Source organism: Camelus dromedarius, chromosome 34 (assembly GCF_036321535.1).
Source record: "Camelus dromedarius isolate mCamDro1 chromosome 34, mCamDro1.pat, whole genome shotgun sequence".
Classification (NCBI taxonomy): domain Eukaryota; kingdom Metazoa; phylum Chordata; class Mammalia; order Artiodactyla; family Camelidae; genus Camelus; species Camelus dromedarius.
Genome location: NC_087469.1, coordinates 19874017 through 19900632, shown reverse-complemented (window position 1 = coordinate 19900632; position 26616 = coordinate 19874017). Strand labels below are relative to the sequence as shown.

Here is a 26616-nt window from a genome sequence, read left to right as displayed (position 1 = left end):
AGAGTGAAAATTAACAAGATATGGATTTAAATGCAAATAACAGTTATTACATTAAATGTAAATGAACCAAGTATCTCATTTAAAAGACAAGAATTTTCATAATGGATTAATAAAAACAATTTCTAATTATATATTGCTTACAAGGTATGCATCTTAAAAATACGGATGGAAAAACTGAGAGTAAAAGGATAAACGAGTATGTACTATACAAACAACCACCAAAAGACAGCTGCGATACCCACAGAAGGGAAAATATTTTAACATCTCTCTTTGCCTTACATCAGAGTCACGTAGGTAGTTTCCAGTCCCCTCTCTAGGGTGTAAATGCATGGAAGAACTAAACTGGACCTCATTCATCTCCATATCCCACGGTTCCATGTAGTCTGCAGGTACTCAGGATGTTTGTGCCACAAACTAACAAAGTGAGAAAAGAAGTAGGTAAACATGGAGGAAAAGTAAAGGGGCACTTACCTTTTTAACATACGGCATGTATTTTTTATCCATATGATACGAACCATATTCATTCTCCAGCTGCACAGCAATAATGGGGCCATCTTCTTGGACCTGAGGGTCAAGGAGATGAGAGTCTGAGAGTGATGTGACCAGAGGGGGAAGGCTGGATGTTCTCAACCTGTTGTCGCACACACGTATTTCTAGTGCCATAAAAAGTGACATATTTCTAGACTCGCCTCCAAGTACACTATAGTTGCGGCAATTTCTCTCACTCTACAGCCAGCAACCGCCGCCAGGAGGTTAAGTGCCCGTAGCGTCCTTTCCCTGGTGCCCCCTAAGTAGTTTGTGCCCGGTAGCGCCCCCTAGTTCAACGCATCAGCAGAGGCTTCAAGCCTCCGCTTCCAGCCTTTCTACTTTGGTGCCACTTAGGTGAGTAAGGCGTCCCTCCTCCCCGCCAGGCGCTGTCTCACTCCTGCGCACAGGAGCTCATCTCCTTCCCACTGTGCCAGGACTTTGCCCCTTGGGTGTCCCTCTGTCTCCTGTATCTTCATCTCCTTCTTTACTTATCCCTTCCCACCATCATGTAAACTGACTCCAGTTACTAACCCTCTTGTCCTCGTCACCTTTGGGGACAAACTCTGTGGAACAGTTCTGCACTCACTCTTCTTATCCTCCCACTGACTCCGTCTCCCTCTGGTCCCACTTGCACTCCTTCCTTTCTGCCTGCTTTATGAACACTGACCGCCTCGTTGCTGAATTTAAACATACATTTTAACCCTAACTTAACTCCTCTCCAGCAACAGCTGAAGCCCTTGGGTAGCTCCTCCTTCTCGAAGCCCTCTCTGCTGTCTTCTGGAACATCCCCCCAGGTGCTGCCCCTCTGGCCACCCCTCCTAAGTCTTCTTTGTGAGCTCCTCGTGCCCCACCCACCTCTTCAGTGTTGAGGTTGCTCATGGTTCCCCATCAGTCCCAACGCTGGGCTGGATCGCATCCCCGTCTGAGCTCTCAAACATGCCCTCTTGCCAGTATGTTCTCACTGTCCCTCCTTCCCAGTTCCCTTCAGCTGACGTCACCACGTGTAATCAGCCGTGCCTCTGTAGCTCTCGCCAGGCCGGCCGGCGTGTCTTCTCTCCGTACCTTGCACCTGCCAAGTCCTAGTCAGGTTTCACCACACCCACTTCTGCACCTCTCAAACTGCCCTTGGAGACACATGAGCCACCATGAGGTATCCCTCTCAGAATGCAGAATTAAGAAAAACAGTGTTGACCCCTAAAAATTAAACTCCACGCCAACAGCGAAAGTAAGAATCTGGGTTAACAGCCAGGACTGTGTGAAGTGTGACTGAAGTGCTTGCACGTCAAACACTGTGATTATCATGACCTCGGAGAAACTGGGAGAAGAGAGCTGAAATGGGAAGATACTTGGCAAGCAAAGAGTAAGTGGCTGCACTGCACCCTGACAGGGGACAGAAGAGGTCACAAGGCCTAACAGAGAGTTCCAAGTCTTCACATCTCATCCTCTGATGGCAAACACTGAAAACCTTTTCCAAAACTTGCTCCTTTCTTCCCCCTTCCCACCCACACAATGAGGAATCTGACAGATTAGAGAACAGAAAAGGAAAGGGGAAAACCCAGAAGTTGACAGCACCTGGGATTATCTAAAGCAAGAGACCCTGAACACGATAAATGCACTCGGAAGTTCTAGAAGGAGGGTACTCGGTGGCAAGTGCTGACTCAGCAGGCTGTGCTCATGCTGTCCAGACCCCCGGCTTCCTCAGGCCCTGGTTCTGTGCTTGCCCCGCAACCTTCTGACTTCTCCTTCAGCTTCCCAGGAGTTCCAAGACTAAGGAGGTCTTATTTGGAGCGGAGTGAGCGCTCCAGTTCAATGCTGTCCGACAGAACTTTCCGTGATGATGAAGATGTTCTGGGTTCTCACTGTCCAGTGTGGTAGCCACCGTCCACGTGTGGCTGTTGAGCACCTGAAATGTGTCTGTTGTGAATGAGGAACTAAACTGTTCATTTTATTTAGTTTTAATTGTAAATTAAACAGCCACACGTGGCCATGGCTACCATACTGGACGGCACGGCTCCAATCTCTGTAAAGGACTAGCTCTACTGTCTCCTGTTTCCAACGGCACACTGACTCTGCTCTTCAGTGACTGAGTAGTTTAAATGGCTTCCTTGAGTCTGATTAATTCCGGGACACTCACGGTGTCAGGAACCAGCTCTGCTCCGAGTGGCTCACGGGATGCAAAGCCCCTTCAGATGAGGACAGTGACGATGACACATGCTCAGTGGTAGTCACCCAGCGAGCTGCTCGACACCTCTCAGACTCCGTACGTTTGTTCCTTCCCCCACTCACTGTCTGCCCGGCTCTACAGTCCCTGAGGCACTTCCCACACACGTAAGAGCTGCCGCGACACACCACTTCCACTCAAGCGCGAGCACGCGCGACACCACGCACGGGGAGGCATGATAAAACTCAACTTCCTAAGCTCATCTATGTAACTAAGTTAAGTTAGCACCTAAGTTAAGGCATTTTGGTGACTATCATTAACTTCCCATTTATGGTGATGGAGAGCAAAGAAATAATGGAGAAGATGAAATGAAAATGGACAGAGTGCAGTTCCAAGCGCACTGCCAGGAACAAGGCATCTGGTCGGGCAGCAGATGAGGAAAGGCACAAAAGCAGAGCAAAACAGCCTGACACTTCTTAAATGAGGAGCTGGAATGAGCTGCTGCACATGCTTCCGACTTGTGAGTGGTGGAGAGGAGGCGGCCCACCCAGGAAATCGGGGCAGGCGACGCCTTCCCTGGGCCACAGAGACGGCTGGGCTTTACCTGGAGGGACACTATCCGGGGGATCAGCTCATCAAAATAGTGATTCACGGCTTTAGTGAAGCCCTTGTACGTTGTCCTCAGCTTCATTTTAGGGTCCCGGAGTAACCAGCTGGGGTTGAAAAGGCAAGACTCAGACTGGGGGTGGGAGACAGCAAAACGAAACGTTCACGCACCTGGGGCTACAAGCACAGCCCAAATGTGCACAGCCACCCGGGAGCAGCGAGCACATCGCGAGATGTCAGCGCGTCTTCAGGAAACGCAGTCTGTGCTCGGTTACAAGAGCTCAGCACCTTCCCCACCACCTCTCTCCTCCACACACACTGGAGGTGGTGAGGTGAGGAAACGACCCGGGAGGGTCGTCAAGCTGCAGCCCACCAGCCAAAGCAGAGCCGCCGTCTGTGCCTGTGAATAAAGCTTCATTGGCACACGGCCCCTCCGTCTGTCTGCAGTCCCCACAGCATGTTCCTGCTGCAGCTGCAGGACGGAGTAAGTGCAACAGCGACTGTCCCCCAAAGCCGAAAATGCTTATTATCTGGCCTTTTACCAAAAAAGTTTGCCAAACCCCAGGCTAGAATGAGATTTTTATAAAGCTGTTTTAAAGTTTCTTTTTAAATGTTCTTTAATGGAACATAATCTGGCCATTAAAAATGAGGAACTGGTTCATGCTACAGCATGGATGAGCCCTGAAAACATTACGTCACGGGAAAGAAGCCAGGCACAAAGGTCACATAACGCACGATCCCATGTGTATGGAACACAGAGCAGGCCAATCCATAGAAACGGGAAGCACATGGGTGCTTGCCAGGGCCTGTGGGGCAGGAGTGGGGGTGACGGGGCTGAGGGCTTCCTCTTCGAGTGATGAAGAAGGTCTGGAACTTGGTAGCGGTGACGGTCGTTGAGCATTTTCAATGTACTTAATTGCCACAAAACTGCACACTTTTAAATGGTAAATTGTACACTGTGTGTATTTTACTACAATTTAAAAAATGATAGAAACAAAAAAGAAAGAAAGAAAATCCTCTTTTAAAAGAGATAATCACTGTGTGTACTGCTATCCCCAAACCGAGAACTTACAAAGATACTGCTTAAGTGGTAGCCAATAGCTTTTTTTTTTACCTTATTTGTATGGCAGAAATGAGATGGAGATTTATAAAAAACAAATACTATATAATTCCCAGTATTTTAAGGTTCATTTTCTACATCATTAAATGAGGGGGAAAGTGCAGATTAAAAAGGCACATAGAAAAGCAAGGAAAACGCTTTGCTCTGATTCACCTGTGAGAGTGCCTGGGGCCCACGTGCAGTCATGGCCAGGGGCCCCAGAGCACAGCCTACCTGGGCAGGCCGCCAAGGTCCAAGTCGCTCCCGATGTACGGGCCTGGACACAGGATGACCCACAGGTCCACCTCCAACGCCATGGATATAAAAACCCTGGGGAGTGAAGCAATAAAGACAATTTCACATAAAGAGCTGAGGCTGGACTCGCTGCTATCTCTCCCCAAGATGTCCTCTCCCGTGGGTAGAAGGTGGGGCTCCCAGCCTGGCCTCCAGAAGTCCTTGCAGGAGACGGGACCCGGTGGGCAGGGAGCCCTGCACTCGGCAAGAAAGGGGCTCAGTCAAGGACCAGAGAGCAGGACACCGACGGGAAAGCGCAGGGACCCTGGACCGGACGCCAGCCTTCCCTCCTGACCTGCTCCCCGCGTCTCCTCCCCCGACTGACTGGCACCACCGCACAAGAAGTCCTCCTGCCTCTTCCTTCCTCCTCATCCCCACCTTCAGTCTGTCACCAGATTGTGTTTATTCCTCCTACTTAATACTTCTGAACACGAGATGCCTTCTAATTCCGACCGTTACCCTCCTGCTTGAAGAACTCCTCATCTCCACTGGAGTTGTTACAGCAGCTCCCTCCTTCCTTCTTACCTTCTCCTGACGCCTCTCCAGTGTCTGTCCAGTCTCTCAGCACCAACAACAAAACCAGGAGCTAATTTTCACCCTGTCCCAGCATCAGGAACGATAGCTCAATTCTGTGAGTTTATTCTTTTACTTGGCGATTCTATGAGATGGGTACTAATACCACCTCCATTTTATAGATAAGGAACCAAAAGCTTAACGAGTCAGAGCTTCCAAGGTCACATTTTTGGCCCGTGGAAGAGTTAAAGGGACCATCAGGCAGACGCTGAGGCTTACTTGTTACAGCAGCTAACGCTGCTTAATTAACATAAACCATTCTCACACATCTCTGACTGTGCCCTGGCTGGACCCTGTTTCTGAAGTAACATTCAGCCTCCTCTAATAAACTCCTGATCAACTTCGGATTTATTTCACTACAACTTCACTGTCATCTGCCCTGGGCTGCCCCCTACTTTGTGTCATCTACCGCCTTCTCTACAGAGAACCCTTACTCCTGACAACACAGTGTGTTATCTGTGCATCTCTAGCACCAAAGACAGCTCTGAACCACAGCACGTGGACAGTACATATTTTCAAATAAACACCTGCTCTCCTGTACCATGTTTCAGAAATCCTGCAAACTACAGATCAGAGGTCTCCTCTCATAAGTGAGACAGCCGACCCCCCATGATAGGTTAAACCTGTGGCACTCTGCATGTACACTTTCTAACCCACAGGTGAGCAAAATGCACCCCAGACACGAAGGTCCAGGCTCCACTGCCGAGAAAAGAATCACTGCTCAAGAGGCTGCAGCCGAGGAACGAGACTGTCCGCGCTTCCTGGTGGCTCTCAAAGCAGAAAACAGGCGCCCCTTGCTTCAGCTGCTCCCACAGTCAAACCCTGTCTCTGAGCCACAGAAACAGGGAACCTAAATGTGAAACTTACGCCAAATCCAGGTTTCCAGTAAACTGAAACTGGCCTCTTCTTGGCTCATGAAGATTCCAAGGAACATGCCTGAAACGGCAAAAAGAAAACTATAAAAACTTCTCACCCACTTGCTCTGATTCCATATTGACTCCTCAGTTTTAACACGGCACCTGGGCTGCCTCTACCAAGAAAGAGACTGAACATCCCAACAGCCAAATCTCTACGTGCATATGCACTATGCAGCAGCTTCAAAATTCTTCCCTCAAATGCCCAACAAAGATCCAAGCAGCCAATGTTTGTCCATGATTCCGGACTTCAGGTAAAACAGATGTGTATGTCATGTCTGCTGGGGAACAGCTGCAATTTTTTTTAATGCCCACAAAAACATAAAAAATTTAAATCCACATCTATAATGGCAAAAAAGGAAAACCATTAACCATAACATAGAAACCAGAAAGATCTGAAAAGTTTATAGAACTGGATTATACAATATGATTTAAATAAATGGAGTGAAATGCAGTGATTAACAATGTAAGATTCATAATACCCAGGATCCATTACAAAGGCTTACGAGGCAACTATGCAAAACAATTAGGAAAATACAACACACAGCCAGGAAAAAAATCAAGCAATAGAAATAATCCCAGAAATGACACACAGTTTGAAACTGGTAGAAAAATGTTAAAAAGGTACAACATACACACACCACATCTTTAATAAGTAAAGAAAGGCGTGATCATGATGAGGAAAAGGAAAGATACAAAAAAGACCCAGAATGAACTTCTAACTTTTAAAAAAGATACTGTCTGAAATAAAAAATACTCTGGATACTGTTAACAGCAAGAAATGAAACATGTACCACTGATTCCAACAGCAAAACAGAAATGGCAATAAAAGGTCAGTAAGCTTTAAGAAAGAACAAAAGAAACTATCAAACTAGAACACTGAGGGGGGAAAAAAGGCTAAAAATGAACAAAGCACCAGTAACACATGGGACCTCATCAAGAGTCTAGCATGTAAATGAATCCTGGAAAAAGGGGGAGACAAAAATATTAGAAGAAATAGGGCTGAAATTTTACCAAATTTTGGTAAATTGATGAAAACTATAAACCTACAGATTGAAGAAGCTCAATGAACCACAAGTAGAAAAAAAATCTACATCACAGCACATCAGAATCAAATCACTGAAAAAGAATGAAATGAAATTGAAAAAGAAAATCTTAAAAGCAACCAGAGAGAGAAAAGCAACACTTTATATGAAGAATAAAACAAGATAAGAAGTACAGCAGATTTGCCATCAGGTGATGTGTATATCGGAAGATGATGAAAAGACATTTTTAAGGTACTGAAATTAAAACACAGAAACAAACAAAAAAAACTACCAATCTAAAATTCTATACCCAGTGAAATTATCCTTAAAAATTGAAGATGAAAGAAATGTATTTTTCAAAAAAACAAAATCTAAGGTAATTATGATCAAGCGACCTCCACTGGAAGAAATGTTAAAGGAAGTTCTTCAGCAGAAGGAAGTGACACCAAGCAGAAAAAGTCATCTGCACACAAGAATGAAAGCATCAAAAATGGTAAATACGTGAGTAACTTTAAAAAAGACATTTTTATCATCTTAAATTTCTCTCAAATACAATTAGATGTTCAAAGCAGAAAAAATGTTAGCACAAATTCTGTAGCACAAAGCACAAAGGAAAGGGAGAGGGCAGTGGACGCATACAAGCGCAAGGTTCTGCAGCGACAGCTTCACCTTCCTGGAGAAGAGAACAAGCCAGGAACTTAGGGCTTTAGGCATGGACCTTTATATAAGAATTTTGGGAACGAATCCAGGATCCTTAGAAAGTACTTAATTCAGTCCCCCGCTTTCACTGGATACATCACCCAGACAGAAAACCAGCAAGGAAAACTGGACTTGAACTGCACATTAGGCCGGAGGAACTTACCAGACGTCTAAACGACATTTCATCAAACAGCAGCAGAATACACATTTTTCTCAAGCAGACACTGAATATTCTCCAATAGATCCTATGTTAGGCCTCAAAACAAGTCTTAATAAATTTAAGAAGACTGAAACCATATCAAGCATCTTTTCTGACCACAAAGATATGAAACTAGAAATTAGTTATAAGAAGAAAACTGAAAAATTCACAAATACGTGGAGATAAAACAGCACAAATTAAAGGGAAGATATCCCATACTGCACAACTGGTGAAGAATTAAAAATGTTGAAATATCCGTACTACCCAAAAAAATCTACAGATTCAATGTAGTCTCTATCAGAGTTCCAATGACATTGCTCACAAATGTTTTTAAAGACCTTAAAATTTGTACGGAACCATAGAAGAGACCAAACAGTCAGAGAAATCTTGAGGGAAAAAACAAAGCTGGAAGTATAACACTTCCTGATTCTAAACCGCACTGCAAAGCTGTAGTGACCAGAACAAGAGAGCCAGAAACAGACACATGGATCAACGGAACAGCACAGCGAGCCCAGAAGCAACCCCAGGCACATACTGTCTGTTAATTTATGGCAAGAGAGCCAAAAATATACTAAGGGAAAAGGACGGTCTCATCAATAATAATGTGGAGAAAACTGGGCAGCCACACGCACAGGAATAAACTGGGCCATCCTACACCACACACAAAATCAACTCCACATAGATTAAACATAACACACAAAACCACAGAAGTCCTAGAAAAACGGGGGGTAAGCTCCTTGACATCAGCTTTGGCATTTGACGCCAAAAGCAAAGACAACACAAGTGAAATAAACAAGGGGAACTATATCAGACCAAAAAGCTTCTGCACAGCAAAGGAAACCATCAAAAAAGGAAAGGCAACCTATGACATGGCAGAAAATATTTGCAAACCATCAAATCTAGTACAGTTTTCAAATCTGATGGGGGTTAATATCCAAAGTATACAAGGAACTCATACAACTTAATGGCAAAAAACAAAACAAAACAAAAATAACAAACAAAAAAACCCAATAACCCAAATTAAAAATGGGCAAAGGACCAGAATAGACATTTTTCCAAAGAATATACACAAATCTCAAACACGTCCATGAAAAGGAGCTTACCGGTCCTAGTTATCAGGGAAACGCAATCAAACCACAGCGCGGTGCCACCTCACACCTGCTGGGATGTCCATCATCAAAAAGAGAGAAGATAACAAGTGTTGGCGAGGATGCGGAGAAAAGCGAGCCCTGCACACCACGGTGGGAATGTGAATCGGTGCAGCCACTGTGGAAAACTGTATGGAGGCTCCTCAAAAATTTAAGACTGTACGACCCAGCAATCTTATTTCTGAGTATGCATCCAAAGGAAATGAAACTCTTATCTCAGAGAAATAGCTGTACACCCATGTTCAGAGATCAGAGCAGCTTCATTCACAATAATCCAGGTATGGAAATAACATGTATATATATATATAATATTTACATACACACACACACACTCACATACTCACATACACAATGGAATATTATTCAGTTTTTAAAACAGAATGAAACCCTGTCATTTGCTACAACATCGACGAACATGGAGGGCACTGTGCTAAATGAACTAAGACCGACAGTGAAAGACAAGTACCATATAATATCACTTGTATCTTTAAAAAAAAAGTAATTGAACTCCTAGAAACAGAATGCATGGTGGTTGTGAGGGTCTGAGGAGTGGAGGAAACAGGAGAAATCTGCAAAAGGGTACAAACTTCCAGTTCTAAGATGAAGGAGGTCTGAGGGTCCAGTGTCCACCGTGGGGCTGCTGACACGATGCTGCACAAGTGAACTTTGTGAAGGAAGCAGAACTGAAGCGTTTCTCGCCGAAACAAACAAGCACAGACAGGCCAAGGTGTGAGGTGACGGATGTGCTGAAGAACTGGGCGGGGGGGGGCGTCTGTTCACAGGTACACACAGGTCGGATCATGCTGCATGCTTAAGACACACCCAGGGGCTCCCTCCACGTCAGGGGCCTCTCGCAGTACTCAACCAGCGGCAGCCTCCCCAGGGGCAACGCGCTGCGAGGCAGCTGTGCGGACCACCTGCCCAGTCTGCCTGCCGGTACCCTGTTGGGGGGTCTCTTGGACCTCAGGGTCTCTGGTCGCAGGGAAGCCAGACGGAGCACAGGGGAGACCAGTCAGGGATGGGATCAAGCACTTTGAGAAGAAGGGCTTCAAGCACCAGCGGGCGACCTTGCTGGGCACTCACCTCGACCCAAGACCTGCAGGGAGCCCCTCTGCCCAGATCTCATCAGCCACAGGCCCACCGGCCCCGCCCCAGTCACAGTTGAGGAAACCCCGAGGTGGTCCACACCACCTGGCTAAGGCTGCCCCAGCCCCACTGCACAACCTCAGCCTACACATCCACGCCAGCGACTCCGTGGAGAGGCCCAGAGGAGGTCCAGTTGTGGCCCCAGAGCAGCGAGCAGGTCGGACAGGTGTGGACCCCACTGCAGCACCCAGCCTGGGCACCCAGCGTCCACCCAGCACCAGCGACATCTGAACAAGAAACTGAACCCATCCCCACTCTGCCCCATGTCCCAAACCACACCTCTGTCCACCCTCTGCCCCACCCAGCCCAGAGGGGTCTGAGCCACCACCTCTATGTGCCTTTCAGTGTCCAAGGCAGAAGGAGACTGCATCAAGTCCTTTCTGTACCGAAGTGTCGCTAGAAAATCTGATTAAATTAGAAAATGTGGGAAAAAACTGCAATAACCCTGCACACACAAACCCCCATACCAACCTCGCCATCACAAGTGACACTTTCAATTATTCTCTCAGTTGTAGGAATCATATTCCAAGATTCCATGCTGTGGACCCATGTAAAATCAAAGCAAATCCATCTTATAAAGTTAACATGAAGACAGAAAAAAATGTAGAAACATACAGAAGTGCTTCAGGAACTTTTCTGAGCACTTACTATGAGCTACATGTACTATTATTACCATCAACAACACAAACAAGAAAAGTCCTGCCCTCATGAAGCTCACATCCCAGGAACTGACACGATAAAACTCTTAGAAGAGAACACTGAGCGAAGCTGCATGGCACTGGATTTGGCAGTAACTTTCTGGATGCGACAACAAAGGCACAGGCAACAAAAGGAAAAAGAGACAGACTGGACTTCACAGAAATTAAAATCTTTTTGTAAATCAGAGGCCACTGTCGCAAGAGAAAAGCAACAGGTAACGTACAAGGGAACACCGATAAGGTTATCAGCTGATTTTCCCACAGAAACTCAGCAGGACAGAAGGGAGTAGCGCGATATATTTAATGTGATGAAGGGGGAAAACCTACAGCTAAGAACACTCTCTATCCAGCGAGGCTCTTGTTCAGACTTGAGGGGGAAATCAAAAGCTTCACAGATAATCAGAAGCTAAAGGAATTCAGCACCACCAAACCGGCTTTACAACAAATGTTAAAGGAACTTCTCTAGTCATCAAACCATAAGAAAAGAGAACAAAAAAAAAAGAGAAAAAAAGACCTACAAAAGATTGCTTTGGCAATTCGGGGTCTTTTATGGGTCCAAATACATTTTGGAATTATTTGTTCTAGTTTTGTGAAGAATGTCTTATTCTGACAGGGGTTGCACTGGATCTGTAGATTACTTTGGGTACTGTGGCCACTTGGATAATGTTGATTCTTCCAATCCAAGAGCACAAGATATCTTTCCATTTCTTTGTATCATCTTCAGTTTCCTTCATCAATGTTTTACAGTTTTTAGAGTACAGGTAACCTCCTTGGTTAGGTTTATTTCTAGGTATTTTGTTGTTTTCGATGCAATGGAAATGTTTATGCTGGTTATAAAATTCTGGTTTTTGAAGTGAAAAGGGAAAAAAAAGTGAACAAAAGGCCACAAATGGAAAAATATCCTTCTTCCTTATGGGTGAGCTGTGTTCCATCACACATGTATGCTGCATCTTCTTTATCCGTTCACCTGTTGATGTGCATTTATGATGCTTCCATATCTTGGCAATTATAAAAAATGTTGCTGATAATAGCAGGGTATATGTGTCTTTCTGAATTAATTCTTATTTTGTGGTTGGCTTTATTTCTTTGGTAACTATGTAAGTTTAAAAAGCTAAAGCTCTAAACATTCTTAGAAACAACGAACAGTACATATATGTGAATTTTAAAAATACGTGCAGTATATTGTATACATGTATTTACATGCAATACATTGTACATGTGCAGTCAAATTGTCACAATTCTACCTAATAAAAACGAAAAATTAAAAAAAAAGGCCACTGCCGATAGAATGTAACAGGATAGAAGAAATTACTTGCAGTCACATGTCTGATAAAGGACAAACATCCAGAATATGCTTAAAAATTCCTACAACTCAATATTTAAAAAAAAAAAAAAAAAAACTACCCGATTCAAAAATGAGCAAAGAACTTGAAATGAGCATCTAGAAATGAGCATTTCTGGAAAAAAGACAAGCAGATGGCTAATAAACAAAAGAAAAAATGCTCAGCACCGCTGATCACTAGGGAAAGGCAAATCCAGAACACAATGAGATACCACTTCACATTGTCAGGATGGTTACTGGAAAAAACGAAACGAAACAAGTGTTGGCAAGGACGTGGGGAAACCGGAAGGTTTCTGCGTTGCTGGTGGGAGGGAAAACAGTGCAGCTCCCACGGAAGCATTATAAGGGTTCTTCAAAAAATTAAACAGAAGTACAATTTAATCTGGCAGTTTCACTTCTGGGTGTACACACAGTAAGAACCAAAAGCAGGAACTCGAATAGGTATCTGCGCAACAGTGGTCACTGCAGCTCCATGCACAACAGCCAAAGGGCAGCACCAACCCCAGTACCTGCCCACAGGCACCAGACCCATCCATCCCCAGGGAAAGCCGACACCAGGCCGCCCTGACCTCACACCAGCGCCCCACCCAGAGCCAATCGCTGCTTCCTCTAATCCTGCATCAGAAGCAACAATCGATCCAGAATTCATGCCTGCTCTCTCCTGACCCCCTCAAGTGCCTTGGGCTGGACCCCAACCTTTCAAAAGTCCCCTCTGGCCGGCTGGTTGCTAGTAATTAAAAAAAGAAGAGAATGCAGCCTGTTTACAATGTTAAACACACTCAGTGCTGCCTTTACTCTGAGATGACACTCTTCCTCCGCTCTGGATGACCTAGAGCGTTTTACAGTTTATGAAATAATGGTAATCATTTTTACGTTTCTAAGCAAGTATATGAAAAACAAATAAATCTTGGTAGGCCCATTTAAACCATAAACGTTTTCCATTTTTAATAGTTTGTGGGTTTTTTACCGAAGTATAGCTGAATCTGGTGTTATATTAGTTTCAGGTGCACGGCATAGTGATTCAGGATCTGTATCGAATATAAACGTTCATGAAATTTCAATGTCTGAATCACTGCTTTACAAAACCAACAAGATAACAAGAAAACAAAAAAGGAAAATGATGTGACGTGTAAATGGCTTCAGGACACTTTGGGCACAAGTGCTTCAAAATATCACCCCCATCATCCACCAGATTAAATTCCAGATATTTTCCGTCTAAGATCTGTATTTTAAAAATCAAATCACTGAAAAAAAGGACAACTAAAACTGAAAATAATGGGTTAGCACTTTCTCAGCTTATTTTTGAAGTCAAGAAATCTCTTATTTTTGTTAATTCTCAGCTTCTAGAATGAGGATGCTCAGTGTTTGCCAGGCCTGTTCTCAGTGAAACCCATCTTCAAAGACAGAGCTTTCCGGAACAGCCTCTCAACCTGAAACCCATGACGGGGCCTACGACTCGGGCAGGGCCACTGTGCCCAGAACCCTCAGGATGTGGGGACCACTGGCAGGGCCGCCTGCGGTTGCCACTGCCTCTGATGTGAGACTCCTGCATGCAGGCCAGAGTGACCAGCTCAGACAGAGCAAGTGGGGAGGCTCTGCCCACAGGAGACTCTGGGGGCCAAGTGAGGACTGAGCCATCCTCAAAACAGTGAAGAAGGTATCCAAAGGGTCACGGCTCAGACTGGACTGACGAGGCATACGTTCCTGAAGTCACCACTGATGGCACTCACGTAGTGACGGTGTTGAAGCCGCAGGCCTTCAGCTTCAGCAGGCGGTCCCTCCAGTACTCCTTGGGCACCCGGAAGTAGTGGATGGTTCCCGCTAAGATGAGGGAAGGAAAGCCACCAAGTGTGAAGTTTGAGTCCTTAACTTTCAGGCCCAAGCGTCGGTCCTTCACCTGCGAGGGACTGAGGAAAACCCTGGAGGCCCTGCAAGGACAGAGACACATGACATCCTCCAGAGGCGACCCCGAGACTCACAGGATGGGCAACTCGGAAGGCCTCTCCTCCAGGGCCCCGGGCACAGTTCCAGCCCAGGCAGAAACTTCCCAACCCTTCCCTCCAAACGCACCTGCCCCAGGGGGCTCCGGTCAGCGCAGACGTTTCCAGTAGCCTTGACATCAGGCCCAGGAGGGCCACAAGTCTCACCAAGAGGGTCTGCATGCTAAACGAACAGGACAGAACAAAGGTCAGGCTCCCCCCAGGCAGGGCAGGCGGTGGGGCCTGAGCCAGGCCTGGGCCTTGGAGGATGGTGGGGAGGACAGAGGGGGCCCCACCGGAAGGCAGAATTCTGCGCAGCCGTCTTTGGCTTCTGCGGCGCCTGGACTCTGGCAGGCGCACCCCGAGGCCCTGTCTGCTGCCCGGAGCGGGACAGCTGCATGGACAGTCTCTGCTGAAGCGCTGGGTTTTTGGACACTGGCTACCTAGTGAGAGAGGACCGAGCCTCCGCGGAAGGTTTATAAACACAGAATAATCTCTGGGAGATTCGCCAGAGATGGTCCAGGGCTGAGGAACGGCCTCTCACGACTGGTCTTCAGCAGAGAGAACACTGCCTGCAACGTGGAGGCCTCTCCTGCAGGGCCTCGTTTTTACCTCCAGCCCAGTCTCCCACTTCCCTGCTCTGAAGGCCCCACCGCTCCACTTCTCACCGTCCATGCGGCCCACGCTTTTCCTCGCGCTGTGGAGTGGAGCGCAGGGTGCGGGCCGACCGAGGCCCCGCGGGCGACCGGGGACGGGGCGCCGGGCGGCAGGGTGGACCACGGGCGGGGAAGTCGGCGGAGGGGGAGAGCCCGGCCCCAAGCTCACCAGGTGGACGAACCCCCGCCCTAGGCTTGCTCCCCCAGCCCTGGACAGGCCGCCTCCGCAGACCTCCCCCCCACGTCTGCATCCGCCCGGCCCGCCTGGCACCCGGAGCGCGGAGCGACAGGGACACCCCTCCCCGGGACCCCTAGGGCCCTACCCGCCGCGGGGCCGCTCCCGGACCCCCTCGGCGGGCTCTGGGCCGCAGGGACCCCTGCCCCCGACCGGCCTGGACTCCTCCCTCCCTCTGCGCGGTCGCCACGTCCCTGCGCGAAGCGCTGACATCGGGAAGGTCCTTCCCCGGACCTGGGGGTCCAGCGGGTGCGCCTCGCGAGCCCGGGCTCCTCCCTCCCGGACCGATCCTGAAGCTGCTAACGACCCGGCCCGGAGCCGCGGCCCCCGAGGTGCGTCCGGACCCGTGCGGGCGAACCTCGTCCAAGTGCAGATGCTCGCACCCTCCAGACCCGCGGAACCCGCGCTCCGGCTTTGCCCTGGAGCCCGCACGCCTGGCGCCGCGTCGGGAGCTGAGGCGCCCTTTGTGGGAACGGGGCCGCGGGGGCGGGGGGCGGAGGGCGGGCGCGGCGCGGGGGCGCAGGCCCGCCTCACCTGCGCAGCCGCGCCAATGTCGGGCGCCCCGCCTCCCCGCCTCCCCGCCTCCCCGCCTCCCCGCCTCCCCGCCTCCCCGCCTCCCCGCCTCCCCGCCTCCCCGCGGGGGCGCTGCCAGCAGCCCGGAGTTCCCCACGCTGGGTCGGTGCGCCCCCCAGACCAGGCTCCAAGGGTCGCCCGACTCTGCAGAGCAAAGTTCTCTGCATCTACATGAGAAGGAACGGCCAGCCCGTTCCGTGCGACCCCAGGTTAACCTCCTCTGGTGGCAGCAGCGCCTGCGCCCCCCACGGTGTGGACGAGGCTGTGTCTTTGGGGATAGTTCATTGCTGGGAGTCTCCCACCAAACAGCTGAAGGTTTGACTGGCGTCCAGGAGGCTTGCCAGACTTCCCCTTCCTCCGCTTTTCTTGTATCACCGCACTTGTCTCTTTCCTCCTTGCTTTTTATTTATAATTATTTAATTTAATTTAATTTGGAGGGGAGGAGGTAATTAGGTTTTTATTCTTAATGGAGGAATAGAGGCACTGGGGACTGAACCCAGGACCTCCAGCACAGCACTGAGCTGTGCCCTCCCCCCTCCTTCTTGCTTTTTAAACCCACTTCCACTCTCCGCGCTGCTACTCCGGACACCAGAGGGAAAAACTCCTTTCAGGATCTACTCCACTAGTGGAATCTGGCCTTTTCTGCGGTTCTCCTAACTCACAGCTGACTTATTGCTTCAGACACTCTCCCGACAACTTCTCTCCCTAACTCACTGTATCTGCAGTTTGCAGGGGCCGTGTTTCCACTCTCACTGGTGCCCTCTCCTTTCTACCTACTTTACCGAAGTTCATTTATTTGTCTCCGCAGGGATCCAGGCTTCTCTTTCTGCTCACAGACACTGTGCTCAGGACACTGACAACAACCCTTTTAAATACCAGGCTTCTCCCTCACAATGCTCCATCCACAAACCCGCCTCACCTACTCGCCATCAGAAGTACTTCATCTCCAAGATACAAGATCCAGAAATTCTACGTTCTGACCACAGTCGTTCTTTTCACCACATCTCCCAAACCTGCTCTGTCTCAGTCTTTGACGTTCCAGTCTTCCAGTCTCTCATTTTATTTCACTCATTCTGGTTCATATATTCAAAAGCATACTTTCTTCCTCGTCAGAAATGGTTATTTCCTTAACCTCATGCTCATACTTTGCTCAGGTAACAAACCGGTCTGCTGTCTCCTTCCTCTGCCCTGAGCAGGTGAGTGAACTGGGTAAGGTCACAAAATCAGACTTACTTAGACCCAGCAGTGGGGGTTCCCTGCTTTGTGCAACGCTCAAATGTCCCTACACTACACACACATGAATACAATGCTCATATAAACCCTATGCAGTGTGCGCTAACAAACCTGCATTATCAAGGCGTATTTGGATGCTTTGTCACTCAAGATCCAGTCCTCGGTGCTGGTAAACATAGCCGGTAACCTCCAAACCTGAAGCACTCACTCTCGGCTGACATTTTCAGTCTCCATGGAAACACTGCACACCGTTTGCCTGTTTGTCTTCAGAGCAGAAGATGCCTGTATCTAAGTGTCCTGAGGGCTGTAGGTGGGCTGTTGCCAAGGTTGAAGACAGGTAATGCTTCAATGTGCAGAAGCGCATGAAGGCGGAAGTGCTTGGGTGAAGGAAGAAGGCAAGCCCCTCGTTCAGCCCTCCTGCCCAGGTATCGGAACCGGAAGAGATGCTGGCAGGACGAAGTCACCGTTTTCCGTAGCCGGGAGCACTCGTTTATTCACTCCTGCTCAGGCCCACTTGTGTTCCGTGGGAGGCTTAACAACATGCGTGTTTTATAATGTGAAACAGTTCACATCACTCTGAGATTTGTATATTTCTGGATCTAGACATGACATAGGTGAAGGGTAATATTACTTACATTGGCAAACACATTGAACACCGTAATTACAAATAATTTTATTTTAAAACTGCTGAGAGCTTAAAAAAATCTTTAAAGACTAAACCAGAAAATCAGCTATCTTTAAATATTTATTATTTGTAACTTGTATTTTCCTTTTACTTTTATTAGATGACTTTCAGTGTCCCTGTTCCCCACTTTAATTTTCCTCCACTTTTCCATGGTCAGTCATTCCAATGTGTTTTTTGTACGATTGGCCATCTGTATCTGAGTCCCAAATCTGTGACTGTGGAGGGCTGACTGTAAGGGGCTTGAGCGTTTGTGGATTTTGGTGTCTCAGAAAGCCCTGGAACCAATCCCTCCAGATTCCAAAGGATGACTGTTTTATATTCTTTGTTGTATGTGTTCCTGCAAAACTTGCATGGATGTATTAATTACCCACTTGCTATTGATTCTAGGTCTTATTATGGTCTTATCATTTAAGATCTAAATGTGTTTTTATGCTAGTAATTCTGTAAATTACTCCATGGTGCCTATGTTTTCTTCTAGTCTTTCTGCCTGGTCTTGGTCCCTTGATGCATGAATTATTTCTAAGTATGCACGTATGTCTGTGTGAGTTTTCTCCAAGTTGCTAATGCTCCTGCACTATGGGCAGAGTCCATGAATGTGATTTCTATGATGTTGACTTTTGAGAATGGTTAAAACTTCTCCCAAGATTACTATTATATAATCAGTGTTTTATTTTGTAAAAGTGGAATTATTGGTGAAGAGGTTATAAGCATGTCTTGACAATTCTTAACATACTGCCATGATGCTGTACTGGATTAAGGAAAATTGCCCATGTGACATACTGGAATCTAGAATGTCTTGCAATAAACAGAATTTTATATAAGTTTTAGTGAGATTGAATAAGGTTTCATAAATTCATTGAATATATGTCTCATATTTTGTTAATTCTCTGACTGTGACTATCACTAATTTTTCATTGGATTTTGACCTTTTATTGAGTGATAACCTTTCCATGTACAATTTTTGAAAAATAAACTTTTGTCAAATGTGATCAATCTTTGTGCATATTTTAAAGGTATTTACATTCTCTATTTGATGGGTCTACAGATGCCCACCAGGTCTAGCTCATGTGGTTGTGTTATTCACATTTTGTAACATCTCTCTCCTAACATGTATGTTTATAGTAACATTATTAATAATAATCTGTACTGTCATATTAGCATTTACATTAGTATTACTAATTACATTATACACACTATTATTATTTTATATTAGCATTATGACCACATTATTCTACGAAGATACATCCTTTCAAAGTCCGGAATACAGGTAAGTATTCAGCGAGTCTGGCGTATCTGGTACGTCAATTGTCAAATGGGAGAAGAGTCAAGGTTTCCAACAGTCAAGTTTTGTGTAAGCAATGTTGGCACAGGTCACCGTGAGGCTCAGCTGCAGACAATGAGCTTATTAATGTCAACCCTGGACATTGATTTAAGCAAAAGTCATGATGTAACTGTGCTGGGAGGGTTAGTACAGAGGAAGGCTGTGGGGCTGGGAAGGGCATGGGAGCCTGGGATTCTAATTATTTTACCAAAAACTGAGTAAATTGATCTAAAATTAAAAATCAACAAGTAGGACTTTAGGCCGCGTTGTTTTGAAATCTGGAGACAATTACCAGAAGAAAGAGATGAACGTTTTGAAAATGACTCTCTCTTCAGAGCAGTGGGGAGAGACAGCAAGAGGCTGCAGGTTTTCTTTAAAACCTTGCGAAACACTTGACTTCCATCATTCCTTACACCTGTACCTCTGATCAGATTAAAAAGTATTCTTTAAAAAAGGAAACAAGTTGCCCCAGGCGGTTCTAACCCGCAGGCGTGGACCACTGACATAAAGAACCAGGCTACTGGAGTTGCTCCCTCAGGGACGTGACTGGGACATGAAAGTGGCCACTGGGCCAAGGAGGACCCGGCCCACGCTTGCTGACCCCGCCCGCAGGCCCACGTGCGGGGAACAGCCACCCCTCCTGGCCCCCGAGCCCATCGAGTGTGACCCCCTAGAGCTCCCCACACGGAGGGGCTGACGGCCAGCTTCCACGTGGCACCAAGGGACCCACCAAGAATTGGTGTCATTGGAAAGGCTGGAGGGGTGGTGACCTGCCCACAGATGAGCCACAAAACCTTAAAACAATTTGCACTGATTTTTAGTGGGAACTGACTCAATTATCTCTGAGGGTGACATACTGACATTTGAGGGGACAGGATTCCAGTCCCAAGGCGGAGAAAGGGGCTCTGGGACCCTGTGGGCAGGGGCGGGGGGGCTTGCTCTGGGTGGGAGGTCAGCTGCCGCTCAGGAAGGGCAGGAACCCCAGACAGGCTGGGGAGGGCAGAGGAATGGGGGCCTCTCAGCTCCGGGAAGTTTCTCCAGGGAGCCCGAGGCCCCCACTTGCCAGGTCCCTGCGGGGCTCGCCTGCCTCCGCGGCCCCACATGGACCCGGGCCAGGCGGGACCCAGGCTGCAGTCCCAGCCGGAGGAGCTCATCCTCCACGGGGCAAGTGATGTGATAAGTGCTTTCATGGCAGGGACCCTGTTTTAAGTGAATCTGTGCCCCTGACCCGGCCTCCCCCCGCCCCACATTATGACAAGAACACACTTTTCCTTCTTACAGCATTTAATCAACAAATACTTACTCATTTCAGTTGAAAACACAATGTTTATTTAGCTCTTCTGCCCATTTTTTGATTGGGTTGCTTGTTTTTAAAAATCTTTATCTTTTAATCAAAACTTCCAATTGAGTGCTATTAATTTCTCAAAGTTACTAAATGTTCCAAATTATGAATAATGAAGAGGAGGCCTGTTTTAAGAGTTCACATTTGTTAGGGGAAGGGCTTTTTTTTTTTTTAAGTTGTTTCCAGGAATTAGTCAAATCTAATGGAAAAATTAACACAAATAGTAAATATTAGTGGCCTTCACCAGATCAGTGGCCTAGGTGAAGGCCCTGGAGAGATCTCTCTCAATGGTGTAGTGGTTCCTACCTGAAAAGACTCAACAACTCAAAGAAAATTCCAGACAAGAGAAGGAACTCTGAAAGTTTAGAGACCCTGAGCCCCTCAGTATCCTCCTCACTCCACATTTTCTTTTTTTTAAAGACATTTTTAAAAGCAGATTTAGGTCCACAGCAAAATTGAGAGGAAGGTACAGAGACCACCCCCCCCCCACCTGCCTGCTGGATAACAGACCCGAGTAATCCGGAAGAGGCGCTGGTCCGCCCCCGCCAGCCCTGCCCACCCCATCTCCCGGCTCTGCGCACCTCGCACCCCGGCCACCCAGGGGGGCTCCCCGACCCCGGGCTTGTCTCTTCTCTCTTGGAGATGCTGCCCGTGCTGCCTCCACCCTCAAGGGCTCCCCGGACTCACCTCCAAGCTGTTCCACCCGTGAGCCAGCTCCCACCCTGTGGGGATGCAGAACAACGTAATGTCTCCTAAAGAATAAGGAAGGTACAAAGCTCCCTTGTGACGGGTTAAGGCTGTTAAACAGAAACCAGATGCCTCCTGAAGGCAAATGATGTTAGTCTCAGCAAGCTGAGCTAACATGAGCAGAAAACCGCTCCAGCACGTGCACCCTGCCGTTTGCTAAGGGAAGGTCAGAAGGACCAGGTCGGACCTGCGCACAGTCGGAAGAGTGAAGCCAGGAGGGGACAGTCTCCTCACAACTAGCCCAGGGGGCTAGGGCTGGTGGTCGCTACGAGGCTTCAGTAACCTTCGAAACGACTCCCAGATTATCTGCTGCTAGAGAATCATAATAAACGCAACGCAGACCGGGCATTCAGGGCTCTTGACCCATGAGGTCTTGAGTCCCCTGGTCCCATCTTTGATCTCACTCTTGTGTCTGTCTTTCTTAAGTGCTGCGTCGCCCATCCATTTACAGGAACCGTTGCTGTGCTGGCCACAACGCTGCCTGCCCAGTCCTTGTCTGTTCCCTCAAACATGCTAGTATCAACATGTGAGTGAGTTTCAGCCTGTCTCCGACACCGAGGACAGGTCCTGCCGGCCACTGCGTCACCCAAAGGGACGGCTCAAGGAAGTGTTTGCTGGGTGAGCACGAAATTCAGGGAGCCCCCTGAGGAGGGCGGGTCCTCCTGAGTCAAGGGAAACGGCAGCGGCGGTGATAGGCACGAAGACAGTCCGGAGTGTCTGCAGGGGCTGCGGTCTGGGGTCAGCGAGGGCCAGGCTGTCTTTAATGACCCGGAAAAGGCAGTCATTTAGGGAAACAAACTTCGAACTTTGTGGAGGGGCTCCTCTTCCTGAGGCTAAAGAAGCCGACCTGCTTTCACCGGGTGGTGGTGGGAACTGCTTTCGGCTCTGCACAAGCGTCTCACACTGACCCTTGCCCGTGAGGACACCGAGCGTGCTGATTTGACTCCTGAGGGGTGACTGTCACAGAAGACAGTTACCAGATCAGAGCACGGCATGCTCAGATGCTTCAGAAGACTGGCCTCTAGACTCACTTCTGACCTGAGGATCAGGAACTGGGATCTGGAGACTAAAACTGACATATTTGACCCCTCTGTGTGTGTAAGTCAGGACTATTAGAGAGTCTATAACTCAGAAGGTTTGCAGCAGAACAGTCCGGGGAAACCCATCAGAGTGGAATAGCTAAGAAAAAGCTGACGGCACGAGAGAGGTAGTGCTTCTGTCCTTCTGCCCAAAGATGCCCCTCAGACACTACAAAAGGGAAGCAGCGGTTCCAGTCATACACACTGACCCCCTCATGGAAGGACATTTGCTGGTCGACAGCGGAGAACCCGTGGGGAAGCTGGGGCATTGCTGTGCTTGGGCAGGTGGTTTGAGTTTAGAGGACCAGACACCCAGGTCAGGCTGGAGAAGAGGAGCAGGGACAGCGTTTCACCTGTGGAATCTGGACGCACTGAGAGGGCCGGAGAGGCACGGACACCCTCGCCGCGCTGCCACTGTTCCCCCTGCAGGGGCGGCCATGGCGCTGCGGTCAGCCGGAGATGGCCACACCTGCAGGAGTGCACACGGTAAACCGCAGGTGACTCTTGGGGAAAGTAACTCCATCTCACAGGAAACGCTGTGCTGGACTTTCCCCTCAGGGGGAGCCTGGAAATCCAAGCAGAGTACCCTCTGCTCGAGCACCACCTGCCTCGGAGAAACAGGCAGGCGGCACAGACTTCAGGGGGCAAGCGGAGGGACAAAGGCTGTTTCCCCAAACAGAGCCAGGCGTGAACACCCTGGGGACTCTGGTGACGGGCAGGATCAGGTTCTCTTCGGCCAACCTTAACTCTAAGACTTCAAAAAGTAAGAAGAAAGAAAATTTCAACAAGAGAAAATTCTTCTGTTTTCTTTACAATGAGAGTCATGAAGCAATCATCCCACGTTTAGTCCATTGCAGATACTGGAGAAAGAACCTGGCACAGTGTGGTGGGGGAATTAGCAAAAGTTTAAAACTGATTAAACAGGGCTATGGTGATAGACTTCTACAAACAGTTAACACAGTTACTACGCAATTACAGGACGATGTGATCAAGGCTCTCCGAGGCACTGGGGTAAAATCAAGCTCTGAAAGCAGTTCTTTGAAAATTATTTGGGTGATTTAAAGAAAAAGAAAACAATTGTCTTTAAAATAAGAAAGTCATAAGAATACACAAGTATTTTGTAAATCTGATAAAGATACAAGAAAAGTCATATTAAATGGTCATCTGAGCTGTGAAAGTAACAGAAGGTGGCCTGAGTAAACAAGCACACGAACAGCCAGGAAAGCCTGCTGCCCCGGAGCAGCAAGGCCTAATTTCTACTCCTGGTTTCTCAATCTGATCGTTAGCTAGGCCCCTAATTTATTTGGGGTTTTTCCCTGGTAATTAATTTCAGTTCTGTTGGTCTAGAGTGTTTTCAATCGCCCACTGTATGCCAGGAGATTTTTAAGACCACGGGGGAGTACGAACGGATAACCCACAGCCACATCCTGTGGGCTTGGGTTAGACACTGCGTTACATTGCAACGCACTGGAGGCTGGAACTGTACCATGCCTATTCCTGCAAGGCACTGGCCTGCAGCCACAGTGAGTGTCTCCTTGGTGACAGCGGCTTTCTCTGTTTGTTCAGCAGGCACTGAGCTCCTCCTACGTGCCAGGAAGGCACCGAGGGTAAAGAGATGGATCAGATATATGTCTGACTCAGACAACCTTAAAGCCTGTGAAAGAACTTATGGCCCAACAAACCCACAGGATTTGTAGACAAATTGGGAAACACTGACATTTCCTGAAGGGCCAAATTAGTGTGCATGGGTGAGGACGGTAATCCCGTCCTGGGTTACTGTTCATGGTCCTGGGTATCGTTCACGCAGATTGTCTGTACAGCCCTTTCCCAAGGCTGGAGACCTCACCTTCGCCAGTGCACAGATCCAGAGCACGGGGGCTGGGAGGGCCCCTGCTCCCCCGCCTGTGGAGAGAGAACGGGCGCCCCTCCTTCGGTCCTGCAGGGATTAAGATCCTTCACCAGGGAGGGCTGAGACCCTGTTTGTGGGGCCAGGACCCCACCAGATCAGGGTCTCAGGCTTTGGCCCATGGCGCCGGGTGAAGAGAGACAAGCACAGGGCAACGGAAGGGCCACTGCTCATGAGCAGCACTCGGTCCACAAGTAAGCAAGGTCGGGCGCACATGACCTTGGCTCCGCTCTAAGTCCCCCTGCTCCCCTCCTCCCCGCCCATCCACTGCCTGCCACAGGTCATCACACTTCTGGGATCGGGTTTTCAGCTGGAAGGCGTCCACTGGGTCTCCCGGGCCCCTCTCCCCTTCCTCCCAGTGGGAGGTTCTCACTGGGAACTGAAGAGGGGGGACACACTCCACCACACCCCTGCACCAGTCAACCCTCGCCCCATTGACACAAAGAGCATTCGCTCATGGGGCGTCTGGCCGATCATGATTCCCGTGAATAACAGGCCTTCCCAAGTGCCAAAGAGACAACACGGTTTGGGCGAGAAGAATATATATGGAAGTGTCCAGATAAAAGCAGAGGAGGGCCTGGGGAACGTACTGTGGAGCTGATGCAGCTGACGCTTCTGGGCCCTTCTAAGGTCCTGGGGAGACCTCAGTGGTGTGTTCATGGGCTTCCATGTTTCTGTGGTGCCGGCAAAAGGAAGATGCAATCCTGCCGCCTGCCAGGAAGAGGCAGACCAGGAATGTGTGATCAGCCTTGCCTGCCTACTAGTTGTGACTATTTGGAAGGTCCTCAGAAGGATGTGCCGTCACCTGTGTCGGTTTGAGCAAGACAATCTCTCTACCGTTCACTCTGCTCACCTGTACAATGAGGTTGATAAGACATACCTGGGGTTGCTTAAAGGACTGTTCTAGCCTGCCACGTGGGTTCCTTTACTTGATTCACTAACTATCCTGGGTGAGGAAGCTTTATTATCTCCGGTTTACACGAGGAACAGACAGCACGTTGGAGTGGTTTTGCTTGACGCCACAGGCAGCGGCAAAGCTGGCAACAAAACGGCCCAGGGGAGTCTGGCTCCAGGGCCCAGGCCCCCCCCAGCAGCAGCGCCGATTTTCAGCAGGGCTGTGGCTCAGTTCAATTCCTATCAGTTTAACACAGCACACATCTCTCGGGTGTCTGTCCTTGCAGGGACCCTGTGTGAAAGTCAGGAGACAGATGAGACAGTCTGCAGGAAGGTGCTTTGGAGAAGTCCTGTTTTTAAGATAAAACTGTAACCAGAGACACGCTAAGGCGAAAACATACATAAGGTATTTCCAATGTATCAGATCTGTAAGGGGCAGAGGAAACTTTAATAAGTGACCAAAACACCCTTCTGCTAAACACACAGTCAGAGCAGTCGGACTCCCCTGCGCTGTCACAGCTTTAGAATGGAGGGAGTGTGGAGACACGCGGAAGCACTCAGACCCCAGGAGGCGCTGCTGGGACTGAAGCCACCAGGTCACCATCTCGAGACCCCTTTGGCCGGGACTCCCCGCCACCGCATCCTGAAGTGGGCTTCCCAGCCCCTGGGGTGCGTCCGGGCCAGGCCACAGGTGGGCGTAGGGGTGTGTGCTGCGGCTAGCGGGGCGCCTGCCCTGCTTCTGCCGGTTCACTCACGGGGTAGCTGAGTGACACGCGTTAGAGGCCTGCCCCAGGCTCACCGGGTGCAGCCACGGGGCCAACTCCAGGCGGCAGGGAAGCTGAGCGCTTCTGAACAACCACAGGTCTAGACCCGCTGTCCATCCAACGACCAGCACAGACGGCAAGGATCCAACAGAACCCTGCCTTCGCCTCAGGCCGGAGCCAAGAGCCCACACCACCCACTCCTGCCTTCCAGGTTCAGGGTCCAGCATGTCACCCCGACTACTCGAAGACCCCACCGCCCATTGCAGCTCACCCGTCTCCCCACTCACTCACCATGTGCATTCAGGAACTGAGGGGACTGATCTCACATCTCCCCCGTAAACCCTCCATGGCGGCAAACTCACTGCTTGCATGGTAAGACCCACAACTCGGCTTTCGTACTCTGCTTCCAGATTCAGCCTACACATTTGTTCCATCTGGCCAACAGCAGTGAGCCCCACCCTGCACTCCTCCTGCTCCCGGCTCTTTCCCGGCTTGAAGCTTGAACCCTCTTGGTTCCCTTTAAATAAAAGCTTGACCAGAATTCCCACCTTCTGCTCGAGTCCCTTGCACTTGACCACCTGTGCCAGACAAGCCTTTTCCGCAGACCCACCCTTGTCTTGTAAGGCTTCTGATGGCAGAAACTTGCTATGTGAGGTACTCACACCCTGATCCCCTGCAGGACCCAGCACCGGGCCTGCGACTGCATTAGAAACAGAAAATGTCTGTTGTAGTGTTACGGAAACGACAGGCCAGCCAAGAACAAGCACCAC

The 26616-nt window shown here is 48.8% G+C and overlaps 1 protein-coding gene across 3 annotated transcripts in view; it reads right to left on the bottom strand.

Moving 5' to 3' along the window:
* The window catches only part of LOC105104229 (beta-galactosidase-1-like protein 2), a 33296-nt gene extending 17521 nt beyond the window's left edge, over positions 1-15775 (bottom strand). Inside the window, exons 1-7 of one of the 3 annotated variants that reach the window (XM_064482245.1) lie at positions 15537-15775; positions 14503-14595; positions 14163-14360; positions 6129-6197; positions 4629-4724; positions 3294-3402; positions 472-564 (exon numbers count right to left, since the gene is read on the bottom strand). In XM_064482245.1, coding sequence (XP_064338315.1) covers positions 472-564; positions 3294-3402; positions 4629-4724; positions 6129-6197; positions 14163-14360; positions 14503-14594 — 657 coding nt within the window. In that variant the 5' untranslated portion in view covers position 14595; positions 15537-15775. Of the gene's footprint in view, positions 1-471; positions 565-3293; positions 3403-4628; positions 4725-6128; positions 6198-14162; positions 14361-14502; positions 14596-14707; positions 15321-15536 lie in introns of those variants that run through there. The other 2 variants (XM_064482246.1, XM_064482244.1) reach the window with 2 other exon arrangements.
* Positions 15776-26616: the final 10841 nt, after the last annotated feature.